Source organism: Scophthalmus maximus, chromosome 1, assembly GCF_022379125.1.
Source record: "Scophthalmus maximus strain ysfricsl-2021 chromosome 1, ASM2237912v1, whole genome shotgun sequence".
NCBI lineage: Eukaryota > Metazoa > Chordata > Actinopteri > Pleuronectiformes > Scophthalmidae > Scophthalmus > Scophthalmus maximus.
In genome coordinates, this window is record NC_061515.1 from 4,104,940 (window position 1) to 4,123,962 (window position 19,023).

The 19,023-nt window shown below is 50.1% G+C and overlaps 1 protein-coding gene across 3 annotated transcripts in view; it reads left to right on the forward strand.

Moving 5' to 3' along the window:
• The first annotated feature begins 4,963 nt into the window (after positions 1-4,963).
• The window catches only part of rspo2 (R-spondin 2), a 55,270-nt gene continuing 41,210 nt past the window's right edge, over positions 4,964-19,023 (forward strand). Inside the window, exons 1-3 of one of the 3 annotated variants that reach the window (XM_035640630.2) lie at positions 4,964-5,291; positions 5,477-5,580; positions 5,869-6,239. In XM_035640630.2, coding sequence (XP_035496523.1) covers positions 6,140-6,239 — 100 coding nt within the window. In that variant the 5' untranslated portion in view covers positions 4,964-5,291; positions 5,477-5,580; positions 5,869-6,139. Of the gene's footprint in view, positions 5,581-5,868; positions 6,240-19,023 lie in introns of all 3 variants that reach the window. The other 2 variants (XM_035640622.2, XM_035640640.2) reach the window with 2 other exon arrangements.

Below are 19,023 nucleotides of genomic sequence, written 5' to 3' on the forward strand. Positions count from 1 at the left end.
TTTTCACCCACGATTGCCTTATTTCTGGACATTACAAACGGGCGGCTGAGGTTTGAGCGGTCAAGCGTTTTGTATCAGTGATACTCGATGAAGTTTTAATGTGCCCATTGAGTCACGGAGTGGGGCAGTTAAGACGTGTGTGTGTGTGTGTGTGTGTGTGTGTGCGCGTGCGTGCGTGCGTGCGTGCGCTGTAATGATGAATGGCTGTTTAGTCTGTCGGTTTTATGGTGTTTTAGTGGTTCTCTTCACCGTGGCAGGCGGCCTCGCCGAGCGGGACGTCGGCTGAACCGGGGCAAGCAGGAGGTGATGCAGAGTTACCAGTGGTCACACTCGCTGCCAGTCATCCTGCCCATCTGAGGACATGAGGGAGCCATAAAGAACCATTAGCCAGACGGACACAATCTTTTTAATGTCCCACCCCACCCCCGCTTTTCTCTGCTTTCGATCTTCTCATAACTCAGTGCTCTGACTCTCCCTCCCTCCGTCTTCGTCACAGTTACTCACAAACAGGCCTTTTCCCTCCATCACGTCTTTAATTTTCTCCTTCTTTCTTCTTCTTCTTACATGTAATTTAACAGTTTTTCCAAGGGGTTGTTATGTGAAAATGCACCTGCTTCATTAGGCTAAATCAAACGTTTTTAAAGTGTCTCATCTCTCAACAAACCTTCTGCTTGACCGAAGCATGACATGCTTTCCTTCAGCAAAGAACCAGGACAGACCGATGATGGACATTTTCCTCCTCTTAAAGTGTTTTGGCCATTTACAGGTTCATAATTTTAATTTGGGGCGTCTAGGTTTACATGGCGTAATGTTCAAAATACGCATTTTCTGTCTGAAGCGCTCCGTTTTAGCTCTTGGCCCGGCCTCCTGAAAAAGGCCCGGCCTGCTCTGATTGGTCGGCTGGCACACTGTCCGGTGACTGGTCAACCGCTTAGAGATAAACGCTTTACAGAAAACAAGCCAGGAACACAAGCGAGGCGTTTCAGGCGCTTCAGGAGCGGTGCTTTCTGTGGGAGAGAGAGAGACTTTGGCCTCTGTGACTTGCACAAAAAAAAAAAATCTACAAAGCACTAAATTAATGGAAAAAACCCTAACAAGTATCATATGAGCACTTTAATTTCCCCCATAGGGTTCTTTATACAATGAAGGTGAAATGACAAAATGCAATATTTTTCTTTTTCCTAAACTACCAACCCACAAGGTATCAGGACGATGTGACCAGAGAGAATGGATGAAACTCTAGTCCTTCTAGAACACGCAGGTAAATGTACGTGTGTATTCAGGATGCACGTACACTCAGGAGCTGAAAGTGTACAACTATTGGAGCTCATTTTAGTGTCTATCAGGTATTTAAGTGAGTAAGAAAAAGTAAGTCTGACCTTTGAGGCCCCTGAAAACTTGGTTTCAGAACAAGTTTTCTTTTACATCAGATTTTCATTTCAGAATACATTATTCCACCTGCTTGATTGGGACCCTGCAAATATTTCATTCAGATACTGAAAAGTCTCGATAGGTGTTTTATCAGAAACAATCTCCATCCGAAACGAACGTGCGTATATCACATGACCATTCGTGTACCCGTCTAGACGGGACGCAGATTGTCTCCTCTGCCGTTGGCTGCAGAAGAAGAAGAAGAAGAAGAAGAAGAGGAGTACGACCAAGGACTCCTCACCTCTGACCAACAGTGAGCTGGAATTGTTAATGAAAGTACGGTAAGTGTTGGCAACACTCTGCATTCACCGTCATGACCGATGAGATCCAATCAGGAAGAGGATGCGGGTGCCCTTGTCGTCACTTCCAAAAAGTCTCAGTTCAGACTAACATGTAAAGAAAGACATGTCTCCCCGGAGACGACAAAATAAAAGTAGTAACACCCCTGAGTTTTCAAAGCTCCAACTCAAAACCCCGGAAGAGTGTGGACGCCAGGCGCAAGCGTGACGGAAGTGATGCAATTTAAAATGTATTCGTGTGTGACGTCACTTTGGTCCAAGTGATCCCCCGGCCCGTCAGAGCAGCGAGAAGAACACAGGTTCAAACAAAAACACATTCCACAACTCTGCTTTCTTTTTGCAGCAGATTTAGCGTTCACCCTGTGATGTATTCAAGGTGCTGGTGGAGGACATACTCTGTGTTTTCAGCGCCTTTTAGAGGAGCACGTACCTTTAATTTGCCATCTCACATGGTTTGAAACTTTTTTCCAAAAGGAATCCATCGTTAATGTGCTGAATGTGACCTTGACCACAGCCTCTGTTCTCTGTCAACTAACTTTTTCTAAGTCACATTTAAAGCCTAGACGAGGGATGAGTCGAATTCTTTTCTTTCTTTTTTTTCATTTTCAAAAGATGGACGTTAACACATAATAATGAATTGTTAGTAGAAGTTCAAAGACCTCAGTTAAAGGTCCAATTGATTTGTAAATTGTTTCGCAGCTTTCGAAACAATTTACAAATCACTTGATCTTCGCCATCAGACGGAGTTTACAGAACGGAATATATCATTTCCAATTTTTTATTTCGATTCAAGTTGCAGAGCGGCGACAAAAAGCACCTTGTGATGAGAGTTATTTGTCAACGAGAGTCATGGTGACTGTACAGTTGTGTCTGTGCATGTGATTCACGATTCAGACCTGAAAAACTTGCAAAGTATAACCTGAACTTTCTCAAGTTTGCCTCGCTCTCATCCTGCCCTTGACATTTGTAGGAGATTCTGACTTTTCTGTAAATGACCGGTCGGGGCTCCATCTTTATGCTTCTTTTTGTTGTTTCCTTCCCGTCTTATAGTAAAGTTTGACAGCAAACCCCACGCCGAAGAGCATCCAGTCTGGATCTCTGATGAACTAGAGTGTATTGCAGCTCCCCTCATTGCTGTTATGGTGCTGAGGGCTCCGAGCCAGACCATCCAAGTGCTGACGTCACCCCCGACCCCCCCTCCTCTCTTCTGTGCACTGCAAGGACTAGCAGGAAAGGGAGGGAGAGAGTAAAGTGATTGGTTTACCGGCCCCCTTCTCCATGACACATCATGAACATAAAAGTGCCCGAGGCCTAAATTATCACGTTCACCTTAACCGTGCACTTTTCAGATGTTGTTCTAGAGAAGAATCCAAACCAGCGGCACTGCCTGCGGCTAACAGGCCCCCTCCCCGACCACCATCTCTGTCCCTGCTCGGAGGATGAATAAATACACAAAGTCAGGACAGAGGTCACTCGTGAGTTTTGGCAAGGAAACAACCATGATTCCTCCTGTTCTTTCTTTTTTTTTTTGTTTTTTTTTGTAACTGCCTAAGCTCCCCCCCTACATACATATATTTTTTAAATCAGTTCCAGTGATGAAATGGAAACTTTGTGTGTGTGTGTGTGTGTGTGTGTGTGTGTGTGTGTGTGTGTGTGTGTGTGTGTGTGTGTGTGTGTGTGTGTGTGTGTGTGTGTGTGTGTGTGTGTGTGTGTGTGTGTGTGTGTGTGTGTGTGTGTGTGTGTGTGTGTGTTACACTGTCTGAGGGTATAGAAATCTCCTTTTTCACTGGTTTCTTCGGTATTTAAAGTATAAAAACCAGCGTCGAAATGAACCTTTGCCATTCTGACATGGGAGGTCTGTGTGATCTGAGGGCAACCAGACTCAACTTAAAAAAAATTAATTATTGCATTTCATTTTTACTCAGGAAACCGTAAAATCTCTTGAATAACTCACATCGCTGCGATATGCATTTATTTTTGGTTTGCCTTATGGAGGGATCTGCACCGGTCCAGACCTCACACTGCTCTGCTAATACTACTGACATGGGACAAAACAGCCCCTCACATGAAAATAATTTGCTGAAATAAATAAAAGATTAAGTGCCACACCTAGTGGCTGAAGGGGGTAGAGCATTCGCTGTGTGTGTGTGTGTGTGTGTGTGTGTGTGTGTGTGTGTGTGTGTGTGTGTGTGTGTGTGTGTGTGTGTGTGTGTGTGTGTGTGTGTGTGTGTGTGAGAGATAATCAGGATGTGGAGCAGTGAAGGTAAAGACAAAGTAAAGCCTTTATTGTTCTTTTTGAACTCATATAATGATTATTTTTCTGGAAACCCTCTGTCACTCACATCCCTGACACTGCTCTCATTTCCATCTCTTTTTTATTATCATTATTAATTCTCACTACACAACTCGGCACTGATCCTGCACAGAGTTGACGAGCAGCCCCCCCCCCTCCCCCCTCCTTTATTCGAGTTCAGTTGTGTTGTGACCGGAGGACCCACTCCTGCCTCCGCTGACCACTATCACACGTCTCCGCTGATGAGGGGCCCGGGCCTGGAGAGAAAAAGAAAAAAGAAAAACCCTCTGAAATAATTGAATGATTTATTCATGTTCCACAATTACAGCCTCTCCAACCGATTATCATTGATTTCAAGGGGGGGGGGGGCGGGGGAATCAAAGAGGCGTGACGAGATGGTTGACTTGCGGGCCCACCTCATTACGCACATTATGCAGATAATTGCCTTTTTGGCGAACCTCTAATTATTCAATAGGTCTATCGTCAGTGGAATAAAACCGAGCCGAGGTAGTGCAGCAAAGTAAGGCCCCTGCACCACTCTCTCCACCCGTGACTTCCAGCTGAGAGTGGTCTCAGAACTCCGAGACCAAGTGTGGGATAACAGAGGCATCCGTAGTAATAATTATGAGTATGGTTATCCCTCGATAAAGAAAAAAGATAAAGATGTGGCTTCTGTGCCGGGATATTAAAGGACTATTCTGGAGGATGAAATAATCCACTACTATACCAACACAGACAAGCTGCAATAGTTCAAAAAAAAGAAAAAAAACAACCCAACTTTATTTTACTTTCCCTGAAGATTTTTCTTTCTCTCTCCCCCCAGAATTTCCCGCTCACTAGGACCCAGAGGCTGCCTCGCACCGGCGTGGGTGAGTGCGCGGGGCCAGGGTGGGTGGGGTGGGGTGGGTTGGGTTGGAAGGGTGGGGAGGTGGGAGAGACTCGGCCAAATGTCATCTTCAACATCTTAAATAGGGAGAAAACACAACTCGAGAAAATGCCCAGCACGTGACGGCGGCGCGGCGCTATATGAGGGAAAAGGGCACAAGCATCAGGACCAGTCCCGGGAGTCGGTCGCCGCGCAACCTCAGCAGCAGCAGCAGCAGCAGCAGCAGCAGCACAAACACGCAGAGACGCCGCGCGCTCACACACCCGCTCGCCGGCACCCGAGTCGTTCTCCCGCTGCGAGAGAGAGCAACACACGTGAGTTTGGTTGCCGCTGCGCGCTGCGCGACACGGACAGGAGACGAGCCCCGAGTGAGGGAACGCAGGTAAACGGAATCTAAGCTTCTTTTTTCTTTTTTTTTTCTTTTTGTTTTTTGCCGAGAGAGGGGGCAAAGGAAAGGAAAGGAAAGGAAATCCCCCTTCACAGCTATACCACCTTTTCTTTTCTTTTTCCCCCCCCTCTTCTTTTTCTTCCTCCTCCTCGACCTCTGCGCTCTCGTGGGGACACAAGTTTCTCACACAAAAAGGGATGCTGCATGTTCCCGAGCCACACTTGCACCCAGAGGGAACCTGAAAGTGGACCGGAGCGGAATTACACACTTCGCCTGATGCAAGGTATATAGACCGACGCGTTCTCTCGCGGAGCGCGTTTGGCTACTATTACGCACGGCTTCTTTTTTTTTTTTGGAGGGGGGCGTTTGAGCAGTTTTACGCGTCGCCTTTGCGTCTGCGATTGTTCCAACACATTAACACACAGAAGAGCCAAGAGTTTTTTTTTCTTTTCTTCTTCTAATCCCCCCCCCACCTCCTCCTCCTCTATCACTTCCACGCATCAATATATAGGAAGGTGTTGATCTCGTTACACTGTTATCACAGTAACCTCCTTTGTCGTTCTCCCCGCAGCGTAACCCAAACCCCTTTGGAGTGACTGGAGGATCAGCGCGCTCCGTACAATGATCCCGATCGGCGACGTGATACCATGTCGCGTCTCGTCTGATGTTGGACACGTTTGAGGAGTGACTTTAAAAAAAACGAAACTGGGGGGGGCGGGCGGGGAGGACGTTACAAAGTCAAGAGAATCCATCCCGAGCCTCGCCGGCACCTTCCTCTTCTTTTTTTTTTCTTTCTTTTTTTTCCCCCCCGCTGGAGTCCAGGACAACAGATCGCCGTCCAGATGCAGTTTCGACTCTTCTCATTTGCCCTGATCGTTTTGAACTGTATGGAGTACAGCAACTGTCAGGCGCCGTCGCACCGCTGGAGGAGAAGCAAACGAGGTAAGAACACGAGCAGCCCACAGGTCTCAGCGGCGGCGGCGGCAGCATCCCGGGAGAGACTTTACAACACTGTGAGAGAGTTTGTGTGGGTCACGGGAGGCAGCGGCACAATGTTCCTCTCGCGTCTTTACGCGCGTAGGTGTACATTCTCCAGAGCGCACGTATGGACAGCCAGAGAACATGGCTTCGACATGGCATCAAATATTGATAACTTGCGCTTGTTTGATTTTGAAAACGCACAAACGTGAGATCACAATGCGGGGGATCATTCTGGAAAAATGTTTACAATGAATGAAAATGTGGCAATTTAATCTCCCAGCGTCTGGTGTGTACACTTGTATTAACCTCTAGAAAATGACATGTTTTATGCATTATGTGACGATTTCGGAGCCGGTGTACCCAATGCGTAAAATGTGCGCAAACTTGGCCACTCGCGCGCGGCTGTCCAAACATTGATATTAATTCACGTTGCGTCGGTGGATTGGCTAATGGAGCGATGTAAAGGGCTTCCCGATATGATTAAACTGCAAAAAAAAACAAACCTGCGGGTCAGGGGAGGGGGGGGGGTCGTGTTGGAGGAGTAATTCAATGACTAGATACGGAATCCCATTCCCCCGACTTATGAATTGCACATCTCTCCACTCTCTAGCCCCTTAAGCTGGTTTTAATTGATCTCATAACCACTTTGAACAGTTGGTAGGAAAACCCGCATGACGATCGCTCAGCGGAGGCGCGGGGGTTGAGGGGGGGGGGGGGTCAACCCCTTTGTAAACACCACTCCATGCTCTTGAATGAATGGAGGAGACAGTGGGATTAGGGAAGTGCCCCCCGCCCGAGCGCCTCCTCAGACCTGTGACATAACACACCGCCAAAGATCCTCTGGGGGTGACCTGACCGGGGGGGGGGGGGGGGGGGGGGGGGGGGGGGGGGGGGGGGGGGGAGTATAGCGGACCCTTGGCCAGCGCCATGCAGCTAAGTGTGAAAGTACAGCATGTAAAAACTCATTTCGAGTCAGGGGCGGGGTGGGAGGATGGGAGGTTGGGGAAGTGGGGGGGGTCTTGTAAATTTAAAGGCAATCATATGCGCTGCGTGCCAAGGGGGGAACCTCCACACTCTGCAAGTCCTCCTCTGCCCATCTGCAAATAATCAGGCAATCACTGCGGGGCACTGGCACACACTCGTTTCTCAGCCCCTCCGTGCGTTTCTCTCCCCCCGGACTGTGTGATCTGAGATAGTGTGTGTGGTGTGTGTGTGTGTGTGTGTGTGTGTGTGTAGGAGATGGAATGCAGCCTTTCCCCGGTATGATCAATCTTTTTATTGGAACGTGGAGGGTATTTTGGATGGTCAAGCAGCAAATCACGGCCTTTTCATTTGCCCTGGGGGCCTGTTTATCCACCTAGTGTGGATGTCTGTGTGAGAGAGGGAGAGGAGGGGAGGGGGGCAACCAGTGGGGTTGAGATCAAGAGGTTAACTTACACATTTGACCTCAAGATCAGCTTCAGGCTGAGCACTATAAACTACACATTGTGACCGCCAGCTCTCCGAGCGGATGTTACACTTGTCAACCTAATCCCATGCAAATATGTACATATATGTAGGTTTTGGCCTTACAGTAATGCTGTGTGTGTGTGTGTGTGTGTGTGTGTGTGTGTGTGTGTGTGTGTGTTGCCATTCTAGCATGCAGTGGCAGCCGGCCAAGTTTTTCGGTATTTGCTTCCTTCCTTTTTTTTTTTATTTATCACGGTTATATTGGAAGAAGCATGTGCAAGAGATCATTGTCCAATAGGCCCCAGAAATTCTTGAATATTTTTCTAGCCCCTCAAGGTTCCTGTGACAGCTTTATATACAGCCTGTCTGGCAGTGCGCGGGGAGCTATCCAAACCGTTCAGCAGTGGTGAGACCCAGACACGTTCGAAACTCAATTTGGCCAAACTCTCCGCTCCCCGGGCGCAACCATTTTATGCTTAACAAAACACATCCTGCATAATTTAACAAATGTCTTTTTCGTTTTTTTACATGCACGAGGGGAAAAAAAAGGAAAAAAGAAAACGAGAGAAGCTTTGCCGTTGACATACTGCGCGTACGCGGCCACATGACAGGGCGAGGTGTGAGGGATGGAGCTGCCGTTACAATCGAGGGGGGACGGCGGGGGGAGAAAAACGGCCACTGCGTACAGTACGACTCGGGCCACTGCGTACAGTACGACTCGGGCCACTGCGTACAGTACGACTCGGGCCACTGCGTACAGTACGACTCGAGCCACGCTGAACAGTTCGAGATTGGGATCTTTGTGCGGTTTTCCGGGGGCTGATCTTGTCCCCTGCTCGCACCACTGCCTGGCATGACCCCGGGGCCCCCCGGTTGGCTGCGGCAATTGTACGTACCCACTTTAGTCATGTAAAACACATGAGAAAAACATACTAAATTTACACCTCCTTACCTCCTGTCCTGCCCACTAGGAGCAGGGGAAACGATGCCAATGAGCCCTACCATGATATCATAGCTAGGACACAAGGGTATTACATTTCATTTCTTATTCTCTGGCTAATGATGCCACCTGCTGACTACATAAAATCAGGCTGGGAGTGTAGCAGCGCTGCCTGGAGGAACAGAGACGCCCCGCGGGGCCCCGAGACGTTTAAACAGGTAATGAATAGGTAATACAGCAGTCGAGAAGCAGGCGGAGAAGTCGCCATGCGATACTGTTAACCCCTTCCACGTCCCCATCGCCCCCGAAATGCCAAATTTGAATTCCCAGCAGGCCGCAGCACGCGCCGCATCACGTTCGACTGTGCGATCTGTTACTCAACTCCACGGTCAGGACAGAAAGTGATTCGTGGGAAGGGGTGAAGGAGGGAGCGAGGTCCGAGGGCGGCGCGACATCTTGCACCGCCGGCGACAGTCTGCGACTCGGACGTGTGTCCGCCGAGCTCTTGATGCCAGAGTACACAGAAACACAGTTTTCATTTGGGGCCGAATGGGCCCGTCTTTCAGCAGAGAATCACACGGTGTGTGTGTGTGTGCGTGTGCGTGTGCGTGTGCGTGTGCGTGAATTGACTCTGTGGCCTTTCGAGTCAAACGCAGCCTTCGGCCGCATAAATTCAACAAAATTTACAGCAAACCTTGGACACAGATAGTTGATTCTAAACACGGCGAACCCCACTCTCTCTCTCTCTCTCTCTCTCTCTCTCTCTCTCTCTCTCTCTCTCCCCGAGCCCTGTAAATCAGGCCTCTGTGCCGGCGGAAAGCTCACGCTAAGTCCAGGGGTTGGTGGGTGTAAGTGTTAATGTTGGAACCCGCCACCTCGGTGCAATATAATATGTGGATGAAGTGCCCGAAAGGGGGAGGGAGAGGGAGGGGGGGCGCTCCGCTCCAAGAGGCTGCTCTCAAGGCGGCCTTGCCACTCGTGCCTCTGGGAAAATAAGCGGGGAGAAAAAAAAAAGCCCGCCAGAAGCTCTCAAGGTGGCATCGTCTGCTAACAAGCCTTTTTTTTCCTCAAATGGTGCCATGCAGCTCCAACCCAGGTGATGTTTCCCCCGACCTTCTCTTGTTCCACAAAGCTGAGAGAGGTTATTCATTCTCCTCACACGAGGCACCGGAATTGTCACCTCACGGGGAATTCAGAAGGCCTGAATTTGAGGCCTGACAGCATGGAATAACAGCAGCCCTCTCCTCCTCCTCCTCCTCCTCCTCCTCCTCCTCCTCCTCCTCTTGAGGGAGTGCGAGTTGACGAGGGGTGGGGGCTTTTTAGGGGATGAGGAAGGCATATTTAAGCAGATCAGCGGGGAAAACGGGCTGAATGTGAACAGCATCACCTGAGAGGGATTACGGCGAGCCGAGTCTTGACCTGAGCCCAAGCTCTGGCGTCAAGGAACAGAGCTTTGTCTTTTTCTCTCTCCCAGGCTCCATCGGCCATGCACTGATAAGTGTGTGTGTGTGTGTGTGTGTGTGTGTGTGTGTGTGTGTGTGTGAGAGAGAGAGAGGAAGAGTAAAGGGAGCTACAATAACACCCTACAGGTGCATGTTTTCCGATGCTCTAATCAAGACGTCATGCCTCGAAAAACGACGCGCTTCACCCGCCTCCGATTCCTCTCCACCAATCCCATCCGCAGGCCGCGCCGCGGATCATCACGGTCATTGCGTACAATGATTCACTTATGTGCGCCGTATTGATAAATCACATTAGTCTGACCCTGCCTCCGAACTCTGTCGAACAAGACTGGCTCCTTGTTTGACCCACTAAGCCATGCGTGGCGATCCCGGCCCCACCGTGAGCGCGGCTCCTGCTCCGAGTCGCAGCGGTATCAGATGGAGCCCGTGAAAGGCTCCTCAGTGCGCCCGTGCCATGCTACACTGCCCGAGGAGCCCCCGGCAGAGGAACAGAAACAGCATGCCGTGGCACGAACTTTCTACCAGAGAGAGAGACACAGAAGGAGATTCTTTCGGACAAAGTGGGGATGATCCGTTTCAAATAAATCTATTTTTTAATAATCCTTGAAAAACATGGATGAATCCAGTTGAATTTTACTGCACAAATGATCCTTTGTGTCAGCTTCCTGCAGTGGGTTTGTGAATGGAGCGAGGCGGGGAGCATCTGTCAGCTTCACATGGATGAGAAAGCTTGTTCTGTAACACTTCTGCACACCTCCATCTATCACATCGCGATGTGCTCCCTCCTTTTTCCTTTTCCTTTTCCTTTCAGGCACTCGCACACACACACACAAACACACACACACACACACACACACGAGGGGAGATCTTCTCTTCCAAACCCCTCAATCATTGTCATCAGAGGATCCCATATGCTGGCAAAGCCAAACGCCAAGCAGATGTTTTTGTTTCAGGTTTTCTCACCACACTTCAAACGACCGTTCTCGTCGGGAAATGTGAAATACAAACGGAACTTATTTCATAAAATCTTATAAGGCGCTCCGCATCTCCCCTCACGGTGATTGGGAACTCACCAGCGGGCCGGACCCCCCAACAAAATGGCAGCGTCCCTCCGGCGCGGAGCGAGGGTGCTTCTGTAACCGCCTCACCTACGGCCGTTCCCCCCTCGGTTGCCCCCCCCCGATGCAATGCAATTACACCTTAATACGTTTCCTCATATAGCTGCTAAATATGACCAGCCAATTTGGTCCGATGCCCTCAAGTTTATTGGGCCGTAAAAAAAAAAAAAAAAAATTCTAATGTGGGAATCATTTCTAAGTGCTACACATAAAACAACAACACAAAAGGAGCATTTCTTTTTTTTCTTTTTTTTTTTTATGAAAAAGTGACTCATGCGAAAGGGCTTCGTGGGCAGGAGAGCTGCCCAGAGCCGGAGACGCCGGAGCCCCTCGGGCACGCACACGCACACGCACACGCCGAGACGCACTTCCAGACTTCACCTCTCACATTACCAACACACACCTCTGAAAGAATTCGGCGAAGAGCCGTTTAGAGGTAATGACATAGACACAATAGGCATCCATTGTGTTGAGGGTTTTTTTTCTTCTCCCCCCTTCTCCATTTGTTCAAAAATGACCAATTTCCCTTTTTCTTGTTTACAAACCAGAGCAGTTAATTCACACGTGGCCCAAGAATAGTCCCCGTTACCGACGGTGAATGCTGAACAGCTGTTTTCGCTGCCTTTCAATTCTCCCTAATTCCAGTTATGCGAGAAGATCGATTCCTGCTTTTCGTGTGAGGCAGCGGCCCGCGGCCGCCGGCTTATCTTGGCACGGATGCCGGAAACTAAATTGGCCCCGTCTGAAGGTAACGAAAGCCACATACCAGCGCCTCTGAACCTCGCTAATTAACACATTGTATCTTTGTTTGTGTAATCTCTACCAAAAAATTAAAAACGTGACAATTGGCCATTTTCACTGTTCCTTGGCCCGGGGAACTTGACAGGCGACCAGCAGGGACGAATCAGAATCACTTCTCCCGCCCCCCCCCCCGGCCAAGAAATACCTCACAACCTGCCGTAAAGCCTTATTTTCATTCTTCAGCATTTGTACCGATCACACAAGGTCTAACGTGTTAATTCGTGAGCTCTGGAGGTGCAGAAAGGCGGATTTAGTTTCCGTCAGACACAACCAGGCTAGCTCCTCTGTTTCCATTCCCCCCCGCGCTAAACTAAGCTGATTGGCTGCTGGCTGCCGCCGCGCTATTCGCCGTACAGATGCGCGCGTCTTATCGTCCACTCTAATTAATGGAATTTCCCTAAATGTCAAACAACGTCATGGCGCGCGACTTGTTAACTTTGGCAACGCCCAAACCCGACATGGTGTGAATTTGACTTCCCACCTTCCTTTCGAGATGTGCCGGAGCGCTGCGAGGACTTCGGCGGATCCAAGATCCCTTGGAAGGGATCCGAACGTCTAATGTTTCCAGAAAAAAAGAGAAAAAAAGGCAACACTCTGTTTCTGCTCTTGTTCGCCGTGTCAGTGTGTTTCTGCCCCGACGTGCGTGCCGACCAGTACCTACTTTGCATCGATCTGCAAGGCCTGGAAATCTGAAACTCAAGTAGGCCCCTTGAGAAAATACACCGACGTGTGCAGAAACAAACACACACACACACACACACACGCTGACTCTAGTTTCCCTCAGTGCCTGTTCAAATCAACGGGGCAGGGAGGAGCGGGGGCTCGGACGCCCATCCCTTAACACTCGACAGATGGACGGGGGTCTCCCCTTCATTCACCCCCCCCCCCCCCTGCCGCTTTTATGGAACCTCTAATTGTGCGTACATGCCACATTAAAAACAAAGCCCGGCGTGCGACGCCTCCGGTCCGACGCGGTGATGCGTCCGTGGAGCTCGGGTGCGGTGGAATTGTCAAAATCCGCTCAGGAGGATCCCCTAAATCTTGAAAGTGACCCGGAAGTATCTGATGTCACTGAAACGTGCCGGACGGAGCCGCCGCGTTGTTTGTAGTCCGTCTTCGGAAAATTCGTAGTTTCACCAGGCCGGGCGCACGTCAACGACATCCGCCGCCGCGTGACGACGTCGTGTAGTGAGAGTCGACCCCGAGCCGCCGCTGTCGGCTTCTCCTGAGTCCTATCAGTCCTCCTTTACACCTTTCCTTGACCTCATGACGTTTTCCACTGAGGTCAAGGAACAGTAGAAAAGGAAGGACAATTCGACCGCGCCCCTCGACTGTAATCTGGCGGAGAGGTGGAGGTGGAGGTGGAGGTGCTGCAGCGCCCACTGTCGCTTACTGACCCTCTCCATCATCTTCGTCCGTCCAAGTAACTGAGTTGATTTTCAATTTGATCCAGATTTCTCTTAAAGAAACGCTGCACACTGTAAAAGACGTGCAAAATATGCGGCAGGATATTCTAGCCCCGCCCTTGACGCGTCCGAGCCAGAGACTGTGCCCGGCCTCTGATACGGCTGAGGTGAGGGGTTAACGTTGGTAATGTGGGCAGCGTCCGACTAAACCAAGACCCGCGACCCGGAAATCAGGGCTCGGACCCGTCGGGACGCGAGCTGTGAACGCCGCGGCGGGTGTACGGGGACCCGCGCGAGATTTCCCCTCCGTTGTGTCGGGGCACGGGCCTGCGTTTTTGGAGGCACAGCCGGCATGTGCTCTTCTCGTCTCTCTCCTGCAGCTCTCGGGCCCTGCGGTGTGACGGAGGGGGGGAAGGCCTCATGGCGGCCTGCGGAGTGCAGAAGCACCCGGTGTGTTTTTAATCAGGAGACCAGGCTGGGAGTCATTACTGGGCCTCGCCGCTGAGCTCATTGTCTCCCCGACACCCGCTGTGGAGCGAGAGAGAGGGGAAGACACAGAGCGGAGGGGGCTGGGGGGGTTGGGGGTGACATAGCGTGCATTTCAGATGCAAAGAGGTCTCGGAGGGTCAGCCCCTGTAGATTTATGTGGACGGGAGAGAGGGAGCGCAGAGGAGGAAGAGTGATGAGCGCGGCGGGATTCACGGAGCACGTAGAGCGACGTGCATCCGATTGTTATCAGGCCGCGGCGATGAAATGGTCAATCAATCACCCGATGGGAGCCGCGGCTCTGCGATGGTCGGCCTCGGGGCGGGAGAACGTGTGTTTGCCGATCCTGCCAAAGTTGTTCAAACTCACACCCCCCGCGATTGTCACTCATGTTGAAGCGCCGCGTGATTGCCTCCGAGATCCACGCTGCGATTTCTCTTTCTGCCCCTGGTCCGCCTCGAATCCTCTCCCAGTCTCCCGGGTAACGGCGCTGTAGGTTATTGATTGATTGAACCTTCCATTATAATGGGATTATTCATTTTGTCCATGTGGGGGCGGCACGAGTAGCTCAAGTCCAATATTCATTTTCTTTGTAGCTCTGGTCTCACGTAGGGAAAATATGTGTCACTTCAGCTGCTTACGCTTAACTATCTTCACCTCCTTTTCCAGATGCACACAAGATTTTCCAGAAAGATTCATAGGCATAAAAAAACCAAAACAAAACGCCGAAAGACTTTAAAATGCTCCGTAGAGCCAAGGGGAACTGATAAGTCTCTGCAGGTCCGTCATTATGCACATGTAATATTGATCTCTGCTGCTTTAAGTTTTTAGATTGCTGGTGTCAGTCGCTGCACATCCATCCCAAGGAGCTCAGGATTTATTGTTTTTCACAGCGTGAGCACAGCCCGACTGAGCGGCGGCCTCGCCGACGCCCTCTCGCAATCGGCCTTTTTGTAGGTGGGTCCAGCGTCTTGTCGATCCAATTACGGCTCACAGTTCGCTTCCATGGCCGTTGTAGTCGGGTTCCCTGAAGTGAACCAGCTCGTAGACATCGTGACAAATTAAAGGAAAGACATGAATAAATGAACCTGGGGGGGGTCACCCAATAGTTTGACGACTGAAAATAATGTGAATCGAGGCTCCTTCAGTGTGTCACCCACAGAGGTTGGCGAACCTCAGGACCCCGTGACAGGCGGGTGACCCGTCCGGGGGTGCACCCCGCCTCTCGCCCAATATTAGCCGGGACCGGCTCCAGCCGCCCCCGCGACTCTCAAGGGATTAGCGGTTAAGCTAATGGCGCAGGACGGAATGGAAATTTTCGGCTGCAATTTAAATGTATTTACAAGAAATGCTATAAAAAAAAAAAAAATATATATATATATATATATATTTGCTGTAATTGGTTACCACAAAACCCTTTTTCACTCCTCCCAGGTCACAGTTCACTCATTTGAACTTTTGCCACCTGTCAGTCGTGCACGTTGGCTCATGCTTCTCATCACCTGTCACCGAATGCATATGAGCTGTAATTCGCTCTCCTGAGCCAAGATGTTTCTCCACGGGAGAACGACGGGCCCCCGGCCTCCACGGGAGAACGACGGGCCCGGTCCTGTTCAGTGTGTGAGAAACACAACGCGTGAGTGACCCAGCTGTGGTGTGGTTGTGGTCTTTTGTTGTTGTTTGCCTTGTTGTTGTCTGCGTCGTCGACTTAAGCCCATGTATGATTTTTGTGCTTTGCTCTGGCACGCACGCACACACGCACACACGCACACACGCACACACACACACACACACACACACACACACACACACGAACCAACGCACGAACCAACGCACGAGAGGGAGAGTGAGTAAAGTCTGACTGAGGGGCAAATTTGTAAAGCTTTGTTATGATTTTAACGCGGCCCATTTTTATATGCTGAGCTTTGTCAAACGAACACATCACTTTGCGGTTACTGCTTTTGACCTTTTTTTATCGCCCATTAGGTTTTTTTTTCTCGTTTTTTTAGGAACCAGACAATGGGGCACGACTGTGGCGGAGACAAACGCTAGGCAGAAACAGTACGAAGCTTTAAAAAGAAAGAAGAAGGCCATTAACATTTCTCGGATTCCTTCGCTCTTTCTTCCCCGCGTGTCATGCACTTGTGTTACATCTTGGCCGACTTCTCCTCAACCAGATATTATTTTATTTGGACTGGGGCCAGGGCTCAGGAGCAGCGGCCCTCGCTGTGTAAACAGCTGTCACCGGCAGGAGCCATAACTAATAGGTATCCGCAGACAGGGGTCACAAGTAGTTTACATGTTTACCAGCTAATGGCCTCAGAGACGGCGCAGTAATGGACAGTAGTGGAGTGTAATGGACAACGCAGGGCTGGTTATCATCATCGACCGCCATGAGCACACACATGCATATTCATACGAGTATAGTGAACCGTCTATTCTTTAAAAGCTTGTATCTCTTATGAGGTCAAAGGCTGTTTCAGGATAGAATAAGAGGATACGTCTAAATGTTCAGCTCAGAGGACGAAGACGGCTCCGTGGCGCGTCCTGCACCTCGGAACGTTGTTGTAACAGCAGCCCAGCGCGCGGCGCCCCGACTCGGCGCCCGCTTGTTGCAGCGAACACTGCGGCGTGTCGGCACACGACGGGTGCAGCTCCGTGCACCCCACCCCGGTCGGATGCACGGAGCCTCGGTGCCACCCAGAGATTTTTGGGTGCGTGTCTCTGTCTCTTCATCATCCGACACCTTTGTTACGACTGGAGCTCACCTGCATACCGACGCTCTCTTTTTTCCTTTTTTTTCTTCTTTTGGTTTTGTGGCAACAGATCACATTTCGGCACCCGGGAGCGCCACGTCGCGCTTTCAACGGAGAGGAAATGGAATTTCTTTTTTTTTTGCACCGCCGTCGTAGATGTTCCCTTCACCTCGTGCGCTCCGAGGTCTGGCCCCCGTGAAACACACCCATCCCCTCGCGCTTTTATGAAAAACATTTACTCCAGGTTCCTCTCCAAGGGCCCCGAGTGGCCCCGCCGAGGGCTGAGCGTGGGCCTTTTCGGAGCCAACACAAGCCGGCTCCTGTTGAGAAAGCTCCAAGCGGCGCCAGCCATTCAGGTGCAAGGTTTTGCGGCGGTATGGGCGACGTGACCCGGACACCTGCTAGAGGTGGAGGTGGCCGCTCTCATCTGGATACAATAGGGCCGGTCTAAACAAACCGAATGCCACAGGTGTTCTCTCTGTACGGTGGGTTTTGTGCGCGTGCCTCCACTAACCTTCACCTTATTGATCGAGACATGGGCTCATTTAAAGACAGCTGCAACAACATGTTGACGGTGGCCGCGTCAGTAGGAAAATCCCAGTATTATTCCAACGGGTTAACCCCCTGTGCCCCGCAACGGTCAAATAAGGGTGGAGCCATTTGTCTAGTGTGAAACAGACGTCAGCGAGGGGAGAAAAACCTGCGAGCTTGTCTCCTTTTCCCATGAAAGACGCGATGGAGATATTGGATCCAGCCCAGTTTTCTTTTCTTTTTTTTTGGGAGTGTGTGTGTGTGTGTGTGTGTGTGTGTGTGTGTGTGTGTGGGGGGGGGTTCTTGATGCTTTGATGTTTAGGAGTGTTTTTTTCGTGGCAGACACCATGTGTGAAAGTGAGACCAGGTCTTTGCCATCCGTCCCCTGTGGTGCGCTCCACTTTTGACCCGGGCCGATCACCTCAGATCTCCCCGCTGGCCTCCGCGGGGGCGACGAGGAGTGTGACGATGTCTCTTATTAACGGGTTAATGAGGTGAAGCCTCGCGGCAGACGCTTCCCGTCGTGCCCGTCCGCCCGTCGATATGAGAAAATCCCCCCCAACGATGTAAAACATTACAATAAATAAAAGTCCCAAAGAGCAAAAGCACAAAAACAAGCCCTAACTCAAGGGCCCCTTACTTGACCACATCTCATGGTCTTCATCGGGTGCACAATAGCAACGCTTGTAGTTACCTTCAGTAACTTGTAGCAAAGAAACTTAAGAACTGATGCTGTTGAAAGCTAATGAAGGGACCTCATGATACTTTTTGTGAAATTAATGATTGCAGATATGATACTCACGTACATTTCCTATCACTTTAATGCAACGGTTTAACCCCCTTTCAATGCATAGCCACACTTGCAGTGATTTAAAGGTCCACCCAGCTTTTTTCTAAACTGAATCAAGGGAAGGATTCGGCCTCGTCCTCGTCCTCCAGCTCGCTTAGCGACAGGAGGAAGTAAAACTTTTCTCTTTATAGTTTTCACTTTTCTGTGACACCTCGGCAAAAAGACGAGTATCTCCCATCTGGATCTGCACACAGACCTTTTAACGTTGTGCTCTCTGGCAAACTGTATGAAAAATCCCCCCCGTCCAACTCTTTTTTTTTGTTTTTCAGATGTGAGAGCTGGAGAGTTCGGGATGGGTTTAGTCAAGGTGATGACAAATGGGGGGGTGGGGGGGGGCAAATATGCTAATAATGACCGTCGACTTCACTGATGCTCGCCTGCCATGTCCTCGTCCCACGGCCAAGTCCAACTCAGCAGCATGTGTTCGTGCGTGTGCGTGTGTGTGCGTGTGCGTGTGTGTGTGTGAATGAGTGAATTACTAGACTTCCAGCACATTGAGCTACAGGTGTGAAAATGAGGTGCGAGGTTTATGTGTGATAAAATACCAACATGTGGGCTAATCGGAGCCACTCCACCTTTTCCTCCGCCCACCTTTTCCCCTCTTCTTCTTCTTCCCTCTGCTCCGAAGGGGAAAAACACATTTCTGCCACAGCTTGCCTGGATTTGAGGGCGAGTGTAAATATTGAAAAAAAAAATTCAAAGTTCCCACCCTTTCCCCCCGTCTCTCTCTCTCTCTCGGGGCTCATTTTTTACTTTGCTCTGCTTTCTCCTTCACCTCCAGGTTGTAACTTGATTGGTTGCCGTCACAAGACTGTGGGAAATAACGGGTGTTATTATGAGATATAACATATAAGATATATATACGAGATATAACAAATCAGAACGGTTACATCCATCTGTCGTATATCTTAGCCTTTTCCTCCGTCACTCTGGAACCTTGAAAAT